We start from the raw sequence: 22477 nt of genomic DNA, 5'->3' as shown, positions 1-22477 counted from the left end.
CAGAGGACCCCTAAGAAGTACCAGGCACAGTTTAGCCATTCAGGTTCACTCCCACCCGTGAAATTGACTGTATACTGGAATACGAAACAGCCGATTATCCAAAGCAAGGTCAGACCAAACACCTTGTTTATCTCCACAGTTTCCTTTTAAAGTGACACTTTGTCCTGTTATTTCATTTAGGCACACATTCATTTGTGTGACAAGTTAAAAATTACGCCCCTACTGTGTACCCAGCACCTAAAAGAATTCCCCCTGCATTTCCACCTCCATTAAAGGCAGGTGCAACTTGCCTGCCTCAGAGGAGGATCACAGAGAGGTAAGTTCTAGCAAGGTCCCTGGGTGAGTTACTTTAATTAAAGCCCCAGGAACTGGGAGAAAATTAGCACAGTGGGGTCAAATTCAAGCACCACTCAATACTTGAGGGTATTTATAGACAAGCAAATACAAAAACAAAAAATCCAATATCCTGACTGGTTGCTTTTTGTTTTCGTGGTATAAATTGGTGCCTGTTCTCCTAGCTAAAGAACACCGATGCTATCCATTTTGACCTTCTGCAGGTGATTAAAGCTGTGACTCGAATACCAGGGCCCAGGGAATTGCCTACCTCCCTAAGAATATGTCAAGTGCCCTTCCAGCCTTTTTCCAGAAGAAAGGACAAGGTGGGGGGAAAGATACTAAACAAAAAAGGATTGAAAGTTCTTGATTTTGAGGGCAAAATGATTGGAAGTTGGGGAAGAAAAAAAGCAGATTTCTCTCCTAATTTTCAGTCCTACAGAAACTGGTTCAGAGAGGAAATCACAGGTCTTAAGAGTCTCTCACTATTCAAAGTGTTGTCCAAGGATGCGTGGCAGGGGCATCTCCTAGGACCTAATAAGAAATGCAGCAACTCAGGCCCCACCCCAGGCCCACTGAATTGAATCTGCATCTTTACAGGATCCAAGGGATTCACGGTCTGAAAACTCCTTAGGCCTCAATTTTTCCATCTGTAAAATAGGGATAATGAAACAGCAGATCCATTTAGGCTTTAAAATAATCTCTGTACAGAGATTTGGCTTAAAAATTTTTGTCCTCTCTCCCTTCCTCCTCCTAGGTGCCCAGCTCTGAGCAAACTTATCTTGGTTTTAATTCAGCCCTGCAGAGGGCCATAGGGTCATTAGTCCCATTTCTCTCTCTCTTTGTATACCAAGGAAGCCATGGAGGTCCAAGTGAAGCAGCTGCCTTGTGGCCAGACACACCCTAGCTTGGGAGTTCCTCGAGGGCAAGACCTACATCTTTTACATCTTGGTTTCTCCAGCTCTTGGCAAGGTGCCAGGCAAGCAACAGACTCTTCATATACATCTGTTGAATCAGAAGTATATCCAGTAATTAACTAATTGTGGAACAAAAGCTAAAGTGCAGGTGTCTATGAAATCCTAGTCCCAGTAACACAGAGATACACCTGAAAGTGGACTTAACTTCTAACTTCATTCTTTCTGACAGCTGCCAAAGAATTTACACCTGGCTATTAGTCGAAGCCATGAGTTCCTGCTGCAGAGAACAGTTCTCTAAACTACATCACTATTAATTTTCAGGAAATGGGCAAACTTGAGTGTCTGTAGAGTATGAATAACCCACTGGCAGCCAATGTGCTAGGCAGAAGGGACCGTGGAGATGACTAAACTTGGAACAAGCAGCAGCTGGCCCTAAACTCTGGAGAGCGCTGCCTAGTGCTACTAAAAATACCTGCACAGGACTGTCCGTTCAGAGGTGAGCAGCCTCTCAGCAGCAGGAGTGGGCATGAAGAGGCCAGCAGCTTCCCGGAATGAACACTCTGTGAGCATCATTCATCCATCACATGTTCCATGGAGTCTGGCTACTTGGTCCACCTGCCTCTACATGTCAGAAGCACATAGTCCTTGGAGACAGCCACATGCTGACAGCATCCTTAATTTCAGCATATCCCAACTCCAGATCAGAGATGTCTTGAGTGACATGAAGTGGGTGTCATGCGTTATTTCTGAGCTTGCTGCCCTTAGACATTCATGCTGTGGATTAAGCAGGTCATTCCTCTCTACCTAGGTCTTCTGAAACCTGCGGCAGCCTGTGTTCATGGGCAAGTCACAGTCTCTTTGTATATGGGAATGGAAACATTTCTACCTAATTTTTCTTTTTCAAATTTTCTAATTGTTTTAACAGCTCATGCATATCACATGAGAAAGAAAACCAAGATTACAGACATTGACAAAAATGGTTCCCCCTTTTCTGATTTCACCCTTTCCCTTCCCCAGAGACAACTCTGGTTCCCAGCATGTGGTATATCATGCAGAGACAGCCCACACCCCCCCAAGCATGTCCATTAGAAGGTGCCTAGGGGCAAGGATTTCTGTTTTCACTGTTCACTTCTCAGTCCCTGGTGTAGGGCTTCCCTGGTGGCTCAGAGGGTAAAGAATCTGCCTGCACTGTGGGAGACCAGGGGTCGATCCCTGAATCCGGAAGATCCCCTGGAGAAGCGAATAGCAATCCACTCTCATAGTCTGGCCTGGAGAATCCCATGGACACAGGAGCCTGAAGAGCTAAGTCCATGAGGTCAGAAAGACCTGGACATGACTGAGCGACTAACACATTTTCTGTGTCCCTGGTACTGAGAAGAGTAACTGCCAAAGGTGCCCAAATAGTGCCGTGTTGAATGAATTAGTGTGTAAGTCATACGTATGCCCGAAAAGTTCCCATTTTGGAAATCAGTTCACACATGCACGTGTGCTAAGTTGCTTCAGTCGTGTCTGACTCTCTGCAACCCTATGGACTGTAGCCCACCAGGCTCCTCTGTCCATGGGATTCTCCAAGGAAGAACTCTGGAGTGGGTTGCCATGCCCTCCTCCAGTGGATCTTCCCAACCCAGGGACTGAACCCGCATCTCTTTCATCTCCTGCATTGGCAGGCAGGTTCTTTACCACTAGCGCCACCTGGGAAGCCCTAAATCAAGTACTGCTGCTGCTGCTAAGTCACTTCAGTTGTGTCTGACTCGGTGAGACCCCTGAGACGGCAGCCCACCATGGAGAATCCCCCATCCCTGGGATTCTCCAGGCAAGAACACTGGAGTGGGTTGCCACTTCCTTCTCCAATGCAGAAAAGTGAAAAGTGAAAGTGAAGTCTCTCAGTCGTGTCTGACTCTTCGCGACCCCATAGACTGCAGCCTACTAGGCTCCTCCACCCATGGGGTTTTCCAGGCAAGAGTACTGGACTGGGGTGCCATCGCCTTCTCTGAGTACTATTCTGCCTTTATTATATCTTCTGATTGGATGTGCCTTCAGTGGACAGTGGCTCTGTCTCCTCAACCAAGAAAAGAGGATAACTGTTATTACCTGCGTTTTAAGGTTGCCATGGAGCTGACGAGAGCATGTGGAAGTACTGGAGGTTGTCATTTATTGACTGAAAACTCCAGAAAGAGCAGTCCCACTATACCCTGTTCTCCCAGTAGCTTACCCAAACGATCAAACACATCACGGTGCTTACTGGTGTAGTGTTTGCCTTATTGTTTAAGAGTACGGATGCCCTAGAGCAGGAACCATCTTCATTAACTCTATACTCCTAGGGCCTAACATTTTTTAGATAAGTAAATAAGGGACGCTTCAAATGAGGGCCACTGAGGAAGAAGGTGAGATAGGAGATTCACAGACATTCATTCTTAGCTATATGTATGTGCACAAAAAAACACACCTTCCCAGGCCCCCAAAAGCTCACACCAAAGGTTTATAATACAGGAGGAAGATAAAAGGCCCAGTGTAAGCAGCTTGAATAAGATGGTAAATGCACTTGATTGTGAGAATGTGAATGTTTCAATGAAGCTAGGTAATAAGAAAAATCAATAAAACTGTCAGCACTGGCCAATTTCAACTGGATAAAAGAATAAAGTAATTGGTCCTGAAAGACAACTCTCTAAATTAAGTTAGATGAATGGAAATACCCTTTTGTTTTAAGCCAAATCACAAGGACATCAACAGCAGTAAATGATTAAATTATAAGCCACTCTGACCCAGTATGATCTGAGCTGCAAACATGAATTTCCCGAAACGATCTTCTTTGTAAGACACAGAACTGATGTCTAGCAAGACAACAAAGACAGAATAGGAGGCCACACCAGGATACCCGGCGCTTGCTTCTTGACTAAGGATCTATTATAAACCTATTCTTTCTATTAAACTTATTTATTCAACATGACTATTCCTCCTTCAATTACTTCATTAGTAAAACAGGCGCACAAGTCAATAGAAAATAGAAAATGCACATCTACGCTCCCATAATGGCCGAGAGGAAGGAGGCTTTGGTAGTGATCCTAAAGAGCTCTGCTCTCCACACACTCAGGATTCAATTCTGTTTCTCATCTGCTAATGGTTGGCATTTGGTGTTGTTAACTGTGGATGATTCATTTCAGAGGAACTGCTGTGCATCTCGAGCCTGTTTGGAAGGAAATGAGGGTTTCTTGGCTTATTTCTCATCAAGCATTTTAGCATTGTCTCTCTTTGTGACATTATAAACCCCTTAGTGGGAGTTTGGTCCTCACTGCTTTCAAGCCGACTCTCCCTGTCTCATCTGGTACATATGGCCACTTCCAGGAACAAGCATTTATTCCATCAGGACAAAGGAGGGAGCCAAAAATCTGGAAATTAATAGGCTCATTCCCTGAGTCTTGAGTTGCAATAGCAAGTGAATATGTGGGAGAGGGGGCGGGGCGAGGTACACATTGCAAGAATAATGGTTTTGAACATCTGGCTTTGGTTAATATTCACTCTTATCAAATGCTGAGGCTATTTTCTGTTCTCCACATGCTACTGGAGAATCCAACTTGTCCACGAATATCTGGGGACCCTGTGGGGTGAGCAGGATCATGACCTTATTGCCAGAGGCACCTCACAGGAGGGAGACCCATCAGCTCCTTGGAGCAGTGCCTGACTTTGAAGTCCCTTTTTTGGGTGGGTAAGGGGTCCCTTTAACATATAAAGCAATGTTTCTCATTAGAGACTGAACAGAACTTGAAAAGGATGAGAGTGTCAGGGCTTGATGCAGGGACACCAGCCAGATAGGCTGGAGAGAAGGAGAAGGCTTAGGGTGGTAGCAGGCTTACCATGGGACTCCATGAGATTGCTGAAAAGAACACAGAAGACCACAAAGAAAAGACCACAAAGAGATGCCTGTAGTGGTCTTGTCCTTCAAATCACCCAAGGCCTGTGCTTAAAAATGTACTCTCTGCCATAACCCAGACTTCGCCATACTTGGCCTAGAACATTCCTCCTCCTTAGTGGCCAAGGTGAGTGAGAGGCCTTGACCATGAAGACACATCCAGAAAGAACTGCCCTCAATCTTCAAACACAGCTTAATCATTTATTTTATTTCCTTGTTTGAAAATTTCTATCTGCCACACTGTCTTTGTTTGGAAGCTCCTTGAGAATACAAATGGCATCTATTTAATTTGTAGTGTCTATCCTGCTGGACATGGAACAACAGACTGGTTCCAAATAGGAAAAGGAGTACGTCAAGGCTGTATATTGCCACCCTGCTAATTTAACTTATATGCAGAGTACATCATGAGAAACGCTGGGCTGGAGGAAGCACAAGCTGGAATCAAGATTGCCGGGAGAAATATCAATAACCTCAGATATGCAGATGACACCACCCTTATGGCAGAAAGTGAAGAGGAACTCAAAAGCCTCTTGATGAAAGTGAAAGAGGAGAGTGAAAAAGTTGGCTTAAAGCTCAACATTTTGAAAATGAAGATCATGGCATCTGGTCCCATCACTTCATGGAAAATAGATGGGGAAACAGTGGAAACAGTGTCAGACTTCATTTTTTTGGGCTCCAAAATCACTACAGATGGTGACTGCAGCCATGAAATTAAAACATGCTTACTCCTTGGAAGGAAAGTTATGACCAACTTAGATAGCACATTCAAAAGCAGAGACATTACTTTGCCAACAAAGGTCCGTCTAGTCAAGGCTATGGTTTTTCCAGTGGTCATATATGGATGTGAGAGTTGGACTGTGAAGAAAGCTGAGTGCTGAAGAATTGATGCTTTTGAACTGTGGTGTTGGAGAAGACTCTTGAGATTCCCTTGGACTGCAAGGAGATCCAACCAGTCCATTCTAAAGGAGATCAGCCCTGGGATTTCTTCGGAAGGAATGATGCTAAAGCTGAAACTCCAGTACTTTGGCCACCTCATGCGAAGAGCTGACTTCTTGGAAAAGACTCTGATGCTGGAAAGGATTGGGGGCAGGAGGAGAAGGGGACGACAGAAGATGAGATGGCTAGATGGCATCACCGACTTGATGGACATGAATTTGAGTGAACTCCGGGAGTTGGTGATGGACAGGGAGGCCTGGCGTGCTGTGATTCATGGGGTCACAAAGAGTCAGACACAACTGAGTGACTGAACTGACTAACTGATTCTGCCTTACCAAAACAAAGAGCTTCAAAGCTGTCTTTGATAATGATGACATGATGCTCTCTACGCAGAATGGTCTTCCCACTTCTTCCTTGTCAATCTGGTATACCTAACTTTTCCTTTTGAGCCTTCAAGCTTTGCTTCTTTCTCGAGTTTCTCTGGGTTATTCTAAAGCTTCAACTTATTCCCATTTGGAGAACTCCTGGTAACACCAATTAAGCACTCCATGTGATATTACCTTGCATTTGTTCTCTAATGCTTTTGTCCTGCAGGTGTCTTGGATTCCTAATGGAATTGCAAGCCCCTTGAAGGCAAGGGCCATGTGCTCTTACAAACACCATTTCTCACTTTCCACTTCCCAGTCCTCAAATTCAGCATGGACACCAAACTTGGCGTATTTACTAAAATGCATTAGTGAATACTCTTCATCTGAATGAATGGTTCTGCTTAATGATCTGATCATCAGAAGGCACTGGATTAAAAAATGAAGAAATTCTAAGGAAAACAGTACAATTCTTATTAGCTAAAGATTCAGTGGGACTCTGGAATCGGAAAGATGTTATCTAGATAAAAAGCACCAGTGGCAGAGTGTCGAGAGGAAAGCCTGCCTCTCTCTTTCAACCCTGAAGGCAGCGTTCTAATGCCTGCCATGGACACCAGGTAAGAAAGATGATTAATCTGCTGGGATTTGAGTCTGACCAAGACTTAGTTATGGATACACCTTACAGACAGCCTGAAAAGGAGCTGACCATTTCTAAACTGGGACCATGCAAGTTTTCATTTCATTTCAGTGGGAAAAAGATCTGCTTATTTATGAAAGGGATTCTTTGGGTCATCTTTGGATTCAAAACTAAAAACTTTACCTTCCTCTTTCTATAAAAAGCTTCCTGAAGAAAAGAACTAAATTGTTAAAAGCAGTGAGGAGGTGTTTGCCACATAGGCATGGGGGGACTCATTATTGGGGCCCTAAATGCAGGCAGGACCCTGAATCATAGCCGGGAATCGGAACCAACAGGGCCTTGTGATCAACTGTTCGGCCTTGGGCACTTGACCTCTCAATGTCACCATCTCCCGCCAGGAGATGTGTGTACTTGCTCTACACACATTATCATCTTAGAAAGAAGCAAAGCATGTTTGATCATGTCTACCAGTCTGTGCAACTTGAAAAAAGTCTAGAAGAGAGCTGCAAAGATGAGATAAGATTTCTAAACTCTCTATTCAGAAAGGTTAAGGAATTTGATTGATTCAACCTGAAGAAGAGAGATTTAATAACCATCTTCGAATATATGCAGGCTTTTTACCCAGGGCTGATGAGAGTGTGGGGACCACATGTTCTGTCTGCACTGAGCAGAGAAGGTACAAGCCCAGGCTTAGGAAAACAGACATTTTTAGCATTAAGGGAGACAAGACACAGACAAGCTAATGAATGTTCTTCTGGGGAATACTTCAGTGGGCAAAGGGTGGTGACGAAAGAGAAAGAAAATGGGACAAAACTATGGGAAAGTCCAAACTCTGCAAAAAGCAATCTCATAGCCCCTGAAAGATACGGATATTATTCTATGAATTTCCTCTTTGGCACCTTGCTGTATTCTTGGACCTTTTGCTTATGCCATGCCCCAGAGTCAGAAACTTGCCCTCAAACTGTTTCCCTGGATACCTTGCCTGCTGCTCCTTCCGGAGCACTGGGTTAGAGTGTTGCTCACCTCTCTGCCTTCAGGTCTCCAGGGCCTTGAAGGTATTATCGAGCAGCCCCTTCATGTGAGTACTCTGTCCTTAAAGCAGTCCTATCACAGTATCAAAACCTACTATACATCCTATTAGCCTCATTGATGGCTGAGAAATCTGAAGTTCTAAGCTAGGAAACACTGGAGCTAGGAGTTAGGACTCCATCAGTCAGTGCAGTCCACCGGTCCACTGACTGATGTCTTTCTAAGGCTCTTTCTTTTTACTCTCTCCTCTCCTCTCCCAGAGAGGAGACTGACTGCTTTCTGAAGCCTGTGGCAACAGAAAAAAGAAGACAGGGCTTGCTTTTTCACCCACCTCTTCATCTTCTACTTCCACAATTTGTATTAATTTCCCAACCTGATCTAACTGCAGTATTTATGACAAATGTGTTGCAAAAATCTTTCCAATTGCTTTTATCTTCAGCATTTTATTGGAGAAACAGTTTGGGGACCCAAACATACCACTGAGATCCACTTCCTGTCCTTTATATTATTGTCTAAACTCTGAAAAACTCTCCTGGGTGAACATGACACCTGGATGGAAGGTGGGAGAAGAAGAGCCTAGAAATCTCTAGGTCAGACCCTGATTGCCCCTCCTCTGGGAGTCTGCAAATAATGGCTCATTATCATATTACTATAAAGAATAGAAATAATATACAAATCACATCACAACAAAGGGAAAAATATTAACTAATGTCTACAACAGGAAATAATTATTTGCACAATCGAGAATTACATACGTTGTTTTTTATGCTTCTGTTGCCTAGGCTTATTATGCTCTGATTTAAGTATCTGGTGAGTCTGTAGTGCTGTATTTACCAGGAAGCCCCATGATCATTGCTGCTGCTGCTGCTGCTGCTAAGTCGCTTCAGTCGTGTCTGACTCTGTGCAACCCCATGGACCGCAGCCTATCAGGCTCCTCCGTCCATGGGATTTTCCAGGCAAGAGTACTGGAGTGGGGTGCCATCGCCTTCTCCGTCATGGTCATTACCTATGATAAAAGCAAACACTAAGAGGCACCCGGTGCTTCTCCAATGATCCAGTGGGTAAAGAATCTGCCTGCAATACAGGAGACACAGAAGACGTGGGTTGGATCCCTGGGTCGGGAAGATATCCTAGAGGAAGTAATGGCAACCCACTCCAGTATTCCTGCCCGGAGAGTCCCATGGACAAAGGAACCTGATGGGCTACAGTCCATGAGGTTGCAAAGAGTTGGACACGACTGAGCAACTAATGCACAAGAGGCACCCAAGTCTAGAGCAACACAGAAAACATTCTGAGAACGTTTACTGCATGGGATAATGTAGGTAAAGTCCTTGGCACAGTACCTGTCAACCCCTTCTACTGGTTATAGATATTAGCCAGCTTTCAGCTTGAGCTCTGATAGATGTCTATTCAAATTATACCAAAGATCAAAACTGCATGACCAGAAATGACCTTAACTGTTATCCAGCCCGACCCCATACGTCTGAGGTTAGGTCGCCTGGTTTAGCTAAAGCTCATACCAGTCAAATCCCATTATGATGAACTACACAGGACATGCAAGCAATGGAATTTTATTAGACAGTTAGAAATCACATTAATTCCAGCTCTAGCAGACGTAAATGTCCAGGCTTTCCACAGTGTGTTAGCAAGAAAAAAGAATCCTTTGGCACATCCCAGAAGAAGGGGGTGTATTCACACAGCCTCACCCCCACATCTTTCCCTGAGCTCTTTGCTATTTGCATGTGGTGTAAAGTTTGTGCGATTGCTATGAATATCTTTTTTTCCATTGATGGGACTGACTGGAGCACTTGAAATAGGCAAGCTGAAGGGATGCTTGATGGCAGAATAATAGAGCAGTGAAAATGTCAGCTGTGCCTCATTGCAGCTCTCTTTTTCACCTTTTCTCAGAATACAGAGTCAGGAATTTTCACTAAAGAGAAGGACTTAAATAAGAATCAATGAATGTCCACAGTCTGGGTGTGACACACCTGTTTTTCCCTGGACGCTTACCATGCAATCAAGGTAGCAAACGTTGGGGCTACTTATTCTCCGTTCCTCTTCTCACCCTCCCAACCTTTCCAAAAACGAAACTACCTTTGGACCACGAGTCCTCAACATCCCAGACCAGGACTGGGAGAACAGACGCGCAGAACACAAACGGAACGCACCAAGATCAGCTTCTAGGAAGAGATTGCTGGAAGTCTCTCCCACTATCCAGAGAAAGAATTCCAAATCCAGGAACAGCAAGAAAAAAGAGGAGAAAACTTCTCCTTTTCTTCAGAGCAACACATGCTAGCACTTTACTGAGTCTGGCATGTGTCAGCATTTCCAAAGTAAACCCTGTTTTCTTTAGATGAAAGAGATAAAAAAAAAAATAGACTAAGAATTCAGTCCAATGAAAACTGCTTTGGTCATTCACATGCAATAAGCTGTAGAAGCAAGAAGAAAAAACCAATTGCCCCTGATTTATTTATTCATTCATTTGTCCATATCCTTTCCCGCTAATGTAAAAAAAGGACATCTTCTATAATTTGCAAGTCATTAATTTTTTCAAAGGAAAAATAACCAAGCCTCCCACTGATTGCCCAGCATATTGGCACAGGAAGTACATATTTAATTAATTATCCTGTTGCATGTAGAATTATGTAAGGGAAAAGGGGGATTGATTTTTCCCATCAAATGTTTCACCCATATTTCCAACCAGGAGACCACTGTAATACTGTGAAGTACGGTAAATTTGGGATCAGTCATTATGTTTAAATAACACAAGGCTTTACCTTACTGGGTGCTTTATTTCTTAATCCCATTTTATTATTTTTTTGCACATCTTGAATATTTCATACTAAATATTGTTAAATCTTCAAATCTTCTATAATAGTTTTCTATTCTGGGCTGTTCAGAGCTGACAGTAGAGAAGGAAAGTTGGAAATGCCAAAATATAATTGCAATAAAGAGCAGAAAATAAAGAGACCAATTTTGGAAGAATGTTTAAAGTTTTAAACCTATGCCAAATAATTGAAATCTATTGTAAGAGGACTGACTTCTATTATGAGCTCCATATACGCACAATTACTGAATTATTCTGAACACCTGTTGAAATCAGGTGTTAACAGTCAAATAAAAATCACCAGGCACACCTGTCAAGTGCATCTTTTGACCAGCTCCTTTGAATTTCCTTGCATAATCCCCCCTCCATTACAGAATCTTAAACTAGAGCTTTTTCCCTAAAATTTTGGGGTTGTGGCTTTGGCTTATAATCCCCAGTATTCCAGGGAGATGCTGTAAAAGGCCCAAGTCTTCCAGCAGGAGCTGTGCCTTTCCCTTGGAACCATAGCCTCTAATCCCCATCTTTTCTCATTGCCAAGAGGAACCTGCCTTGCTCATCCCATCTTTCTGCAGTGACATTAGAGCCAACCGTTCTGTCCCCAGCCCTCATAGAGAAGAGGAGAGGAAAGATGGTCCCTGTAACTAAGTTTCAGTCCTAATTCCCAACCTCCTTAGAGCCCAAGTCTGCCACCACCTCCCTGTTCTCAATTGCATATGTTTATCCCAAACTCCTCATTTATCCCTCTTTATAGAAGTAACATTTCTATTAAAGCTCTAAAGAAATAGGAATCTGAAATTTGATACCTCATTTATTTCATTTCTGACTACCCTTAGACCAACTGGTTTTACTTCCATCCCACTGCACACACACAAACCCCATGCGAGCTTCCCAGGAGAGGCAGCCACCCCTCCAAAGCCTGCCTGGGCATCTGCGCCTGGGAATGCCTGCTTTACTGGTCTGACTCTGTAAGACAAAAATCTTCCCTCAGCTCCACCAGAGCTAACAGGTGGCATGGCTGGTCTCTTTTGGTACATAGGCGTAAACATCTTCAAAATAACCTTTTCCTTTAAACGGTGCCAATTAATTACATGTCGCTGTAATATGTCCCAGCCAAAGATGGAAGGGGAGACCAAAAGACAAAAGGGTCAATGGACGAGAACAATGACGAGAGGTCACACTCTCCTACCTTCACCTGACGACCCCGAGAGATCAATGATCACATACACTCTTCCTTCTGGCTCCAGATCAATCTGCAATTAAGAAAATGACAGTAACTCTGTTAGTGCATCATGGGGGCAACCTGAGAGTTCATGACACTTCCAACCCAAACTGCTAAAACCTAGAGTCACAGCTCCATTCAATCCATCAACCTACAACATGGAGAGTGCTGGGTGAATTAGGCATGAGGGAGAATCAGCATTTATGGAATGTCTACTATGTTCCAGATGCACTAATGATGAGGTTTGCTACATCCCCAACAGGCAGCGCCATCCCATGGGTCCCCACCTGGAAGCAGTTTTGCTGCACAAGCAAAACGTGACACCAGGAATTGCACGGGGACACTTGACACAAGGAACACTTATGGGGAGGACACAAAAATATCTGGAGACGTTTTTGATTGTCGTGACTGAAGAGGGAGTGGTGCTACTGGCATCTAGCAGGTGGAGGCCAGGGATGCTACTAAACATCCTGCAGCAGACAGGACAGCCCCCACAACAAAGGATTATCCAGCCCAAATGCTGACAAAATCAAGGTTAACAAACTGTGTTATCTCATTTCACAGGTAAGGAAACTGACTTCACCATTCCAGGGTAAATGGCAATGCTGAGATTCAATGCCAAGACTGTCTCCAGAAGCCCCTATCCTTTATATGACACAAATTGCTCATGGGAGATTTAAAAAAAAGCAAAAGACATTATTCCCACTCTCAAGGTGTTTATAATCTCATTGGGAAGTTAAAAAACAAACAAACAACAGAGAACAATGCCAAACCCAGCTTAATGATGAGGAACAGAAATTAACTGATATAAAGTATTCTGGTGAACCTGAAATCAGTATAAAAGAGCAGCCTGGGCAAGAAAGGGAAGGCATTCCAGATGAAGGCAACATCATAGGCAAAGGCTGGGCATGTGAGTGGTGCTCGTGCAGGACTGAAGGACCCCATGCTCAAGGGTGTGCTGGCACCTGTGTTTAGCAAACCCCAGCCTCTACCAGGGTTAGGAAAAAGCCAATCCTACTAAATTCTCACCACCAACCTCCACCCACCCTCATACCGTCGCTCCCCACCTCCCAATCCAGCAAGCTACTTCTATACAGAAGCAGGCTGATGAGCAAGGTCAGAGGAGCTGGGCCTCTTGTAGTCAATATCCTTCCGAGGTCTGAGCTGTCCTTACAGAGAGTGTGTTCTCCATGAGAGTAGCGACTCCGGAAACCCTGGATCACCAAGTAACCCTGGTAGCCACCCCCGCCTTCCATCTGCCTGTGCAGAGTTCCAGTTGGCTCAGTCGTGCCAGGCTGGACTCAACAAGCTCTGAGTCTCTTGAGGGAAGGAACTACTAGCCCCTCCCTTTTTTGTCCATGGTACAGCAAAGAGCAGGCACATATTTAGCAAGTACTACTTAGGAAGGGTCAGCCTGGTGAACACCTCCTCCTCCTCCAAGGTCAAGATCAGTTATTGCCTCCTTTCTGAAGCTTTTCCAGATATTCCCAAGTCAGAATGAATTACTCCTCACTTGTGTTCTCATAGTACACACACAGATCTCAATCACGGCCCCTATCAAGCTATAATACATTGTCAGTATGTCTCTATCGTCAGCCTGACAGAGACTATGACAATCCTATTTGCACCCCCAGTGTTTACCTTACTGTCTGCTGGTCAGGAGACACACCCAATAAACCTCTGCAGAAGTGGGGAAAGGCTCTGTGTCCCAGAGCCTATTCTGGGATTATTGACTCCTTCAAGCCCCTTCCTTAGGCAGGAAGGAAGGTAGGTCATTTGTACTAAAATGATATTCCAAAGAGGCACGAGGGGAAGAAGAGGTAGCTATACCCGGAGCACCGGAGACTCTCTATGAGGTAAAAACTCATGGTGAACTAATGCTGTTTGGGTCCCTGCCCCCAACATCTTGCTCCACTCCTAATCCACATTCCCTGAGCCATGTGTGAGCCCCACTTTCTTTCCTGACTCAGCCTTTCAGTGGTTGAGAGGGCTGACAGTTTCCCTCAGAATTTCAGTTCCACCCACAGGGGTCTTTGATGCCCCTCCCTGCCCCAGATGAGGCCCCTGTGCTCTTTTAGGCACATTCTCAGGGCAGGGAGGGAGGGAGGCAGAAAGCTCTCAGGTAGCTCCACAGGGGCCACTCACTGAGCTTGAGATCTTGAGTTCGGGGTCCAAATGGGAGCCAAATACCACACTGATGATGCCAGGAGATGACTCTCTGCACCCCTTCTGCCCCAAGAGCCCATGATTTCAGGTTTTTGGATAAAGAAAATGTTCTCCAGCGTTCTTACCACTAGTACTGTCCCCTGCCACAAGCATAACCTGGCCCCTGCAGCGAGTTACAAACAGGAAAACCATCAGTCGACTCCACTGAACAGAATCCAACCAAAATCCCGTCCCTGCCACAGTTCAAAAGTCTCAGGGGCCCCCTTGTCCAAAAGCATGGAATTTAAATAATGTATGCCTCTTAGAGATTAGATCATTCCTATTAAACCCTGCCGGCAAAATGAAACACTTTCTCATATCCTCCAAGTCAAAGATTTCCCACGACTGTGGATTTCATTGGCAAAGTACAATGGTATCTGAGAAAAGCAGGGAGGGAGACAGCAAAGGAATGAGATGGGCCGCGTGGCCTATCGGAAGGCAGGCTGCATGCCTATCTTTGCAAAAGGGGAGCGAGAGCTTGTGTCAAGGGGGAACAGGTCATTGATGATAAAATGTATTAGGATATTAACATTCAAGATAGCAATCAGAAACCATTTTAGCACCCACTGCTGCTTCAATGCCGATGAACTGCATTTCTAAACAGAAAAATAGAAATTAAGCTATTAAACATGCCAAGAGCAACAAAGAGCTTTGCAGCCTGGGCAGATGGCCGTGGAGTGCTGGCTGAGCCCCAAGCAAGCTGAGTGAGGAGGCTCTGAGAATCCATCCAGAGTGGTGTGACTTCGACGTGGATGACTGGAAGGGTTATCTGGTATAAAAAGGGGTGGAATGCGTTGCAACTTCATGGCCAAATTAGCTTAATCACAAATTCTGCTCACAATTACGTGGTGCGGATAATGAAGCAATGTAGGTGCCCAGCCCTGCAAAACCCCTGCAACCTGAAAGCCAGCATCACCACCAGGCAACTGGCACTACATAAAAGCAGGCCTCCTCCCGCCGCCCAACCATTCCCTTCTCGTAGTTCCTTCTCGCAGGCTTCAGGTTCCTCCCAGTTCTCCAGAGGCAACCCCATTTGTCAAATCGCCTTGAATCTCATGCCTTTATTTGATACACTTTCCCTGATACTATCTCCGTTTTTGACTATGATTCTCTTTCAACCTTCAGCTGAGGCCAGAAGCAAAGCAGTAGAACCAAGGGGGAGATAAACACAACCTTTAGAGTCAGATCAGGACTGAATCCCAGTTTTGTCACTTACAGGTCAGTCAATTATGTATTCTCTTCGAACCTCAACCTCTATCTCTTCATCTGTGAAACAGGTTGCTGTGAAAATTCCACAAGACGCACATACAAAGCACTTGGCACTTAGGAGCTACTCAGTATATACTGGTTAAGAGTGAATTTGCTGGCTCTCCGGCCTGAAGCAAGAAACTACCTCCTCTAAGCTTCAGAGCACTCCTCAGTGATATGGAGCAATAACAGGTCCTGTGACGGCTGTCCTGACGTAAAATGCAAAACCTATGCACAGTGCATAACAGGGTGCCTGGCCCAGAACACTCAGTAATTCTTGCTGCTACTGTTATTAAAGGCTTCCCAGGTGGCTCAGTGGTAAAGAATCTAGCTACCAATGCAAGAGATGCAGGAGACTCGGGTTTGATCCCTGGGTCAGGAAGATCCCCTGGAGGAGGAAATGGCAACCCACTCCACTCTTCTTGCCTTGGAAATTCCATGGACAGAGGAGCCTGGTGGGCTAGAGTCCATGGGGGTCACAAAACAGTCAGACACAGCTTAGTGACTGAGTCCGATGACAGTTATTATTCAAAAGTCAAGTATTTAAATTTGCTACTTAATCCGATGTGATGTTCTTTCCACCATATCAAACTCTCTGTCCACCCCCCACCCCCGCTACAAAGCATTTTCTTGCCCAAAGTTGATGTTATTTTATGTATTCCAGTACATCTGATGATTTTACAGTGCTTTGAGTTATCAGATGTAGAACCAAGGTGAGAATGTTGCACCCTCCCCTAGCAGGAAACCCAGGGGCAAAAACTGGCTATAGCCCCTGTTCATCAGAGGGTCATGAGGTGATTGAGATAAGAAGTGGAGGATGACCACATATTGTCTCTACTAGGCCTGGGACACTGTATTGAGTTTTTTACCTGAATTAGTTCACCTAATCTCTTGTGAGGGCTTCCCTAGTGGCTCAGATGGTAAAGAATCTGCCTGCAATGCAGGAGGCCCAGGCTTGAGCCCTGGGTCAGGAAGATCCCCTGGAGAAGGGAATGGCAACCCACTCCAGTATTCTTGCCTGAAGAATCCCATGGATAGAGGAGCCTGGGTGCTACAGTCCACGGAGTTGCAAAGAGTCAGACACAATTGAGCAACTAAACAACAACGACAATCTCCCACACATATTCCCCACTTTTCAGATGGAAAAACTTGGGTTCAGAAAACTTTCAGTGGGATTCCCACACAGTGCTGCTGCCTTGAGCACACAGGAGAGATGACTTTGATAGGGTTCCATCTCAAGCCCCATCCAGCCCAGAATGGGCAGCCTCTGGCTGTCCTCTGTGGGTGTCCTTCTCAGGTACAACTGACCTGAATACCTCGTCTATCCTCTGCTTCCCTGACTTGGGGAAGGTCTGGGCATAAACAAGATCTCCATTCCTGCAAATTCGGTACAAAGCAACAGCGAAAGAGCTCAAACCATCGAAACCAGCAAAAAGCCATCTCTGAAAAGCAAATAGACCTGCAGATACTCTTTTGGATGGTGCCTGACCCTTCACAAAGTCCTTCACAAGCATTATTCATTGATCCCTCACAATTAACCTGTAAGGTAACAAGTATTATTAGCAACATTGTAAGGATGAGAAAACTGAAGTTAAGGAAGATAATCAGGCTAGTGAGAGCACACACAGCTGCAGGGGCAGCGTTCACACAGTGGTCTCTGGGGACCAGTCCTCTGGAGCTGAACAGTCAGGGATGAGCGGCAGAGTCAGAACCTGCCCCCTCAGCTCCCGACTCTCAGCAACCTCTATTCCTCCCACCACACCACACCTGTCCAGCAAGAACTCTGACCACTGGGCTAGCACCCCACCCACGCAGCCGCTTTAGCTGTCACTGCTGCGTGCACTGTGCATGCCTACGTTTGGGGGCAGTGGGGCTTGAGACAAAGGAGGTAAAAAATTCATAGTCAAACTTCCTCCTAACCATAGGCTCCACTTTCACTGAAGACCTCGAGGCAAACCTCTCCTCAGAGCAGCCCACAAGGGTCACAGAGGCCCCATCTGAGTTTCATTTCCTTTTCCATCTGTTGTTAGGCACTAGGGCCTGGAAAGAAGCAAAAGGGAGAGAGTGGGTCAGAAAAAGATGACTCCAGGAAGAAGAAGGAGGCTGCACCGCCCCTGTTACACCAATTAAGTCCTAGATAATTGACTGTTTCTTGTATTTCCTGAAGGAGGGTGGGGAGTGAGGGAGGAGGAAGTGGGAGGAAGAAGGAGGGAGAAGACTCAGGGTTTCTTTCTGAGGCAGAGGACCCACTTCCCAAGGCCTGCATTCTCTTTACTGCTGGCTCTTCTCCCCGGAGACCCCCTGGGCACACTACCATCCCCAGAGGCACTGGGCATGGAAGAGGCAAGCCAGACCTAGCAGGAGATCTTCACGCAGCAAGTGGCCTGCCTGCTAACCACTGCTTCCGGAAGGCAGTAAACGTGGAGACCGCAATGGCTGCTCTCAAGCAGCTGCTGGGTGCTGATTTTGGAGTTAGCAGCCAATTAAACTAAAGACTCTTCATTAGAGGAGTTTGCTGCTAGCTTGATGGGTAGAGAGCACCGGCTGGTTAAAAAGCAGAGGTTACACATGTAATTAAATATTTTTAAGAGTTCCACTCGGTTCACAGGCTTCCAACAGTACTTACATTCATGAAATAAGGGGAAAAGAGGATGGCTTCTATCTCAAACACCTTCCGTGGAAGTGCAAAGATATTATGCAGACTTTCGTGTATATCCTGCAGGGCAAAATTCTGCCTGTCCAGCCCACTGGAGGGATTTAATAATATTTATAAATGTTGGCGCAGTAGATGAAAAGAGGATCTGTACAACTGAATTATGGAGATTATTTACTTGGGAAGCCATCACATAACCATGTACATGCGTGCTCTGTCATGTCTGACCCTTTGTGACCCCATGGACTGTAGCCTGCCAGACTCTGCTGCCCATGGAATTTTCCAGGCAAGAATACTGGAGTGGGTGGCCATTTCCCACTCCAATATTCCCCACTCCAGGGAATCTTCCCAACCCATGGATTGAACTGATGTCTTCTGCATTGGGAAGCCATCAACCTGTACACGAATGTTCCTAGTGGCCTCATTCATAAGAATCAAATGCTGGAAACAACCCAAATGTCCAAGAACAGATCAATGAATAAGTAAACCAGGCCGCATCCATACGATAGACTTTTACTCAGCAGTGAAGCATGAACTCCTGGTACACACAACAAACCGAATGCTACGGGAAAGAAGCCAAATACAAAAGAGCACATACTATATGATTCAATTTACATAATGTTCTAGAATAGGCAAAATGAATCTATCATGACAAAAAGACTGTCAGTGATCTCCTGGCGGTGGAAATGAGAACTGGATTCAATGAGGCATAGAGGATGACTGAATGATTTTGAGTTTCGTATTTTACAATGGTAAAGTAAATATTCAATTTTTTTAAAAAGAGGCACAGAAGAACTTTTGGGGAAGATGAAACTTTTCTGTATGTTGATTAGGTGGTGGTGACATGAATGCATACATTTGTTAAACCACATCAAGCCACACACTTAAAATGGATGCGTTTTCTTGCATGTAAATTATACCTCAATAAAGTCGTTTTCAAAAAAGGAAAAAAAGAAGACATCATTTCACATAAGGATTGCTCTACAATTTTTCTTTAAATAATAAATCATCTTCCCACCCTCAGGGCATTTAAAATTTCATATTCCATTTTTAAAAATAAAAGGGTTCATTCAGAGTTTTTCAAGAACACATCTGTCACCCAACATAATGTACACCTACCTGTGTAGGCATATATTCACACACCCACCCACGTGTGCAAAACACTCACAGCCACCTTCTCTTGTCTTTCTGTGATCAAAATACCGTAAAAGCAAGAAAAACATCCAAAATGTAGGTTCTCTGCTGAATTATTTAAACCTGCCTTTCTGTGTGTGGATCTCAATTTCCTCATATGCAAAACAAAACAAAACAAAAAAATAGGCCAAATGTTCTAGAATGGCTTTTAATGACCTCAAGGACCTAAATATCCATGATCAGGAGACACTTGAATAAATCATGGGAAATCATTCAGTAGGTGACTATGCAAGCCCTATAAAAAGAAGGAAAAGATCTAAATGTATTGACCTATATGAAACTTTCTCTGGGTTATAGTAAGTGGGAAAAAATATAGTGTAATGGGTATATTATGCCAGGCTATCATGTGAATAAAATGGGTGATCATATGGGTATACAAACACACACACACACTCATACTCGTTAGGCAGAGATTCTCTCTAGAAAGAGTCTTAATCAACAGGGATAGAAACTATAGTATTGAGGGGCCAGAAATCAGAAAAGGAGCATTATTCCTTACTCTATGGTCTTTTGAACCATTTGACTTTTAAAATCATGTTCCTAACCTGTTTGCAGGGCAGGAATAGAGATGCAGACCTAGAGTACGGACCTGTGGACACAGTGGGGCAAGGGGAGGGTGGGACCAGTTGAGAGAGTAGCATTGATATATATATATACCGCCATGTGTGAAATAGCTAGCTAGCAGGAAGCGACTATATAGCACAGGAGTGCAGCTCAGTGCTCTGTGATGGTTTAGAGGGGAGAGATGGGGGATAGGAGGGAGGCTTAAGGAGGAGAGGATATATGTATACACATGGCTGATTCACAATTTGTACAGCAGAAACTAACACCGCATTGTAAAGCAATTTTACTCCAACTGAAAAAAACCGTGTCCTTGTGTGAACTTGTCACAATATTTAAGTCAACACCTTTTTTCACTACCCATTTCTAACCTCCAGTCCCCCGGAGAGTAGCTTGCTTCCGTTCCCAGACACATCTTATATAAACGCCCCTCAAAACTGGCTGACACATTGCTTGCCCATCCGCCGTAACCAGGTCCTAGATACCAAGAGAGCAGCAGCCAGCATCTCCGTGTGGAAGCCCTGTTGGCTGAACTGGAGGCCTGTTACAGATTCCAGCTCCCCACCAGCCACAAAAACGGAGTCAACTCAGCTAGCACCTACTTCCTCTTTTAGACCCAGAGAGCTGGCTCCCTCTGATGACAGAGGTGGCTAAAAACAAATAAGTCTGTGTATATAGATGCTTTCCTGAGCTGAAAAAACATCCCAAAATGCCAAATCTAATGCCAAGGGGGTGCGATGGCTTACAAAGTATCGCCAGGTCAGGGTGTCATCTTCCTCTCTTCTTTCAGGGATGACAGTGTATGTGTAAACCATGAGCAGATGCTGAATGCAAACAGTAGGAAATGCAACCACTTACCCCCAGTATTTTGAAGTGAAAAATACTCACCACCCATCTGCACTTTGCATTTTGCTTTACAATGCTCTCTCTCACTGCATATACTTGTATCCATGTGTTTTATTCCATGTTTCCTGATTTTCACACTAAGCCAATCACAGTGAATGAGTGTCAAGGCTCTGAAGCTGGCCTAACCCCAGCTCTGCCTGTCACAAGCTGTGTGGCCCCTGCTTCAATTTCTTCACCTACACATTTAGAATGTCAGTGCGACCTGTTTCGGAGTGTTGTGAGGATCAAATGAGAGGGTAAAGCACTTGGAGTTGGGCCTGACACACTGCTAGAATCCTCTCAATGTCAGCTGTCAAGTCGTTAGGGTTATTGCTTGCCTAGACTTTGAGACCCTCTGGGGAAGAGTCACATGTCCCTTTTAGGGGGAGGAGGGGTCCACAGTTTTTGATCCAGGACTGGGCACATGGCAGCCTTGATCCAGGACTGGGCACATGGCAGGGAATCAGTAGAGACTCCACCTGGAATTCAACGGATCCACATAGAACAGAGCCAAGCCCCAGTAAGGAGCTCAAGATTGTGCAACCAGAAAATTTATCTCCAGGCCAGGAACCTTTCTGTCTCTATAATATCACAACTTAGTAGGACCTTCACCAATGGCTCACAAAGGTGTTCAGTTCCTGACTCCCTTCAAAACCTAAGACATTATAACTGTTATTTAACACTTTGAGAATCTCAAAAAGAGAGACTCTTTTATTCATGCTAATAATCACAAGTCTAATAAACACCCTTTACTGAGCACTTCACAAATGTTATCTGGATGAGAGAGAGTCTTATCTTAACCATTTCAGGAATGAGAAAACAGATTCAGGGATTTCAGTGGCTTGCCCACATCCTCATAGCTTGAAGAAGGGGAGCCTGCATTAAGGCAGGGCTCTCCAACTCCCTATCCAATGCTCCTGTTACCTTGGGCCCAATCAAAGGTAAGGACTCAAGGAGATCTTGGAGAAATAACACATTGTGAGCTGTTCATGGAGCCCATGCTGTGTGCATGAAGGCAGAGTTGCTTCTTGGGAACAAGAATAATGAAAGTAAAGCTTTTTCATTGCTCTTGGAGTTCATAGTTGAAGGAACACCAATCCCACAGCAAAACCACTAGGAGGTTTGGACTATAAAACACAAACACAGGGCAGGATGCCCAGTTTCAGGGAGTAAATGCCCTCCTAGAAATATTGCTGTATTGAGATTTTCTGTATAACAAGTCCTATTTGCCACTGCTTTGCATTATAGCATCATTAAGTGACTTCCCTGGTGGCTTAGAGGGTAAAGTGTGTGCCTGCCTACAATGCGGGAGATCTGGGTTCAATCCCGAGGTCAGGAAGATCCCCTGGAGAAGGAAATGGCAACCCACTCCAGTACTCTTGCCTGGAAAATCCCATTGACGGAGAAGCCTGGTGGGCTACAGTCCATGGGGTCGCAAAGAATCGGACACGACTGAGCGACTTCACTTGCGTCATATAGTTGGAACCATGCCTGATGAGGAAAAGAAGGGTTTTATAAAAATCACAGAGGCATGAAAGCTAAGATTTATAAGCTACTTTGA

The 22477-nt window shown here is 44.8% G+C and overlaps 1 protein-coding gene across 2 annotated transcripts in view; it reads right to left on the bottom strand.

Moving 5' to 3' along the window:
* Positions 1-22477, bottom strand: part of PRKCE (protein kinase C epsilon) — a 541930-nt gene that overhangs the window by 320082 nt on the left and 199371 nt on the right. For both annotated transcript variants that reach the window (XM_061432250.1, XM_061432251.1), the window contains exon 2: positions 12138-12201. In XM_061432250.1, the coding sequence (XP_061288234.1) occupies positions 12138-12201 (64 nt within the window). The remainder of the gene's footprint in view (positions 1-12137; positions 12202-22477) is intronic.

The sequence above is a fragment of the Bos javanicus genome, chromosome 11, assembly GCF_032452875.1.
Source record: "Bos javanicus breed banteng chromosome 11, ARS-OSU_banteng_1.0, whole genome shotgun sequence".
Classification (NCBI taxonomy): domain Eukaryota; kingdom Metazoa; phylum Chordata; class Mammalia; order Artiodactyla; family Bovidae; genus Bos; species Bos javanicus.
Note: the sequence above shows the minus strand (reverse complement) of the source record. Positions and strands in the feature narration are given on the sequence as shown.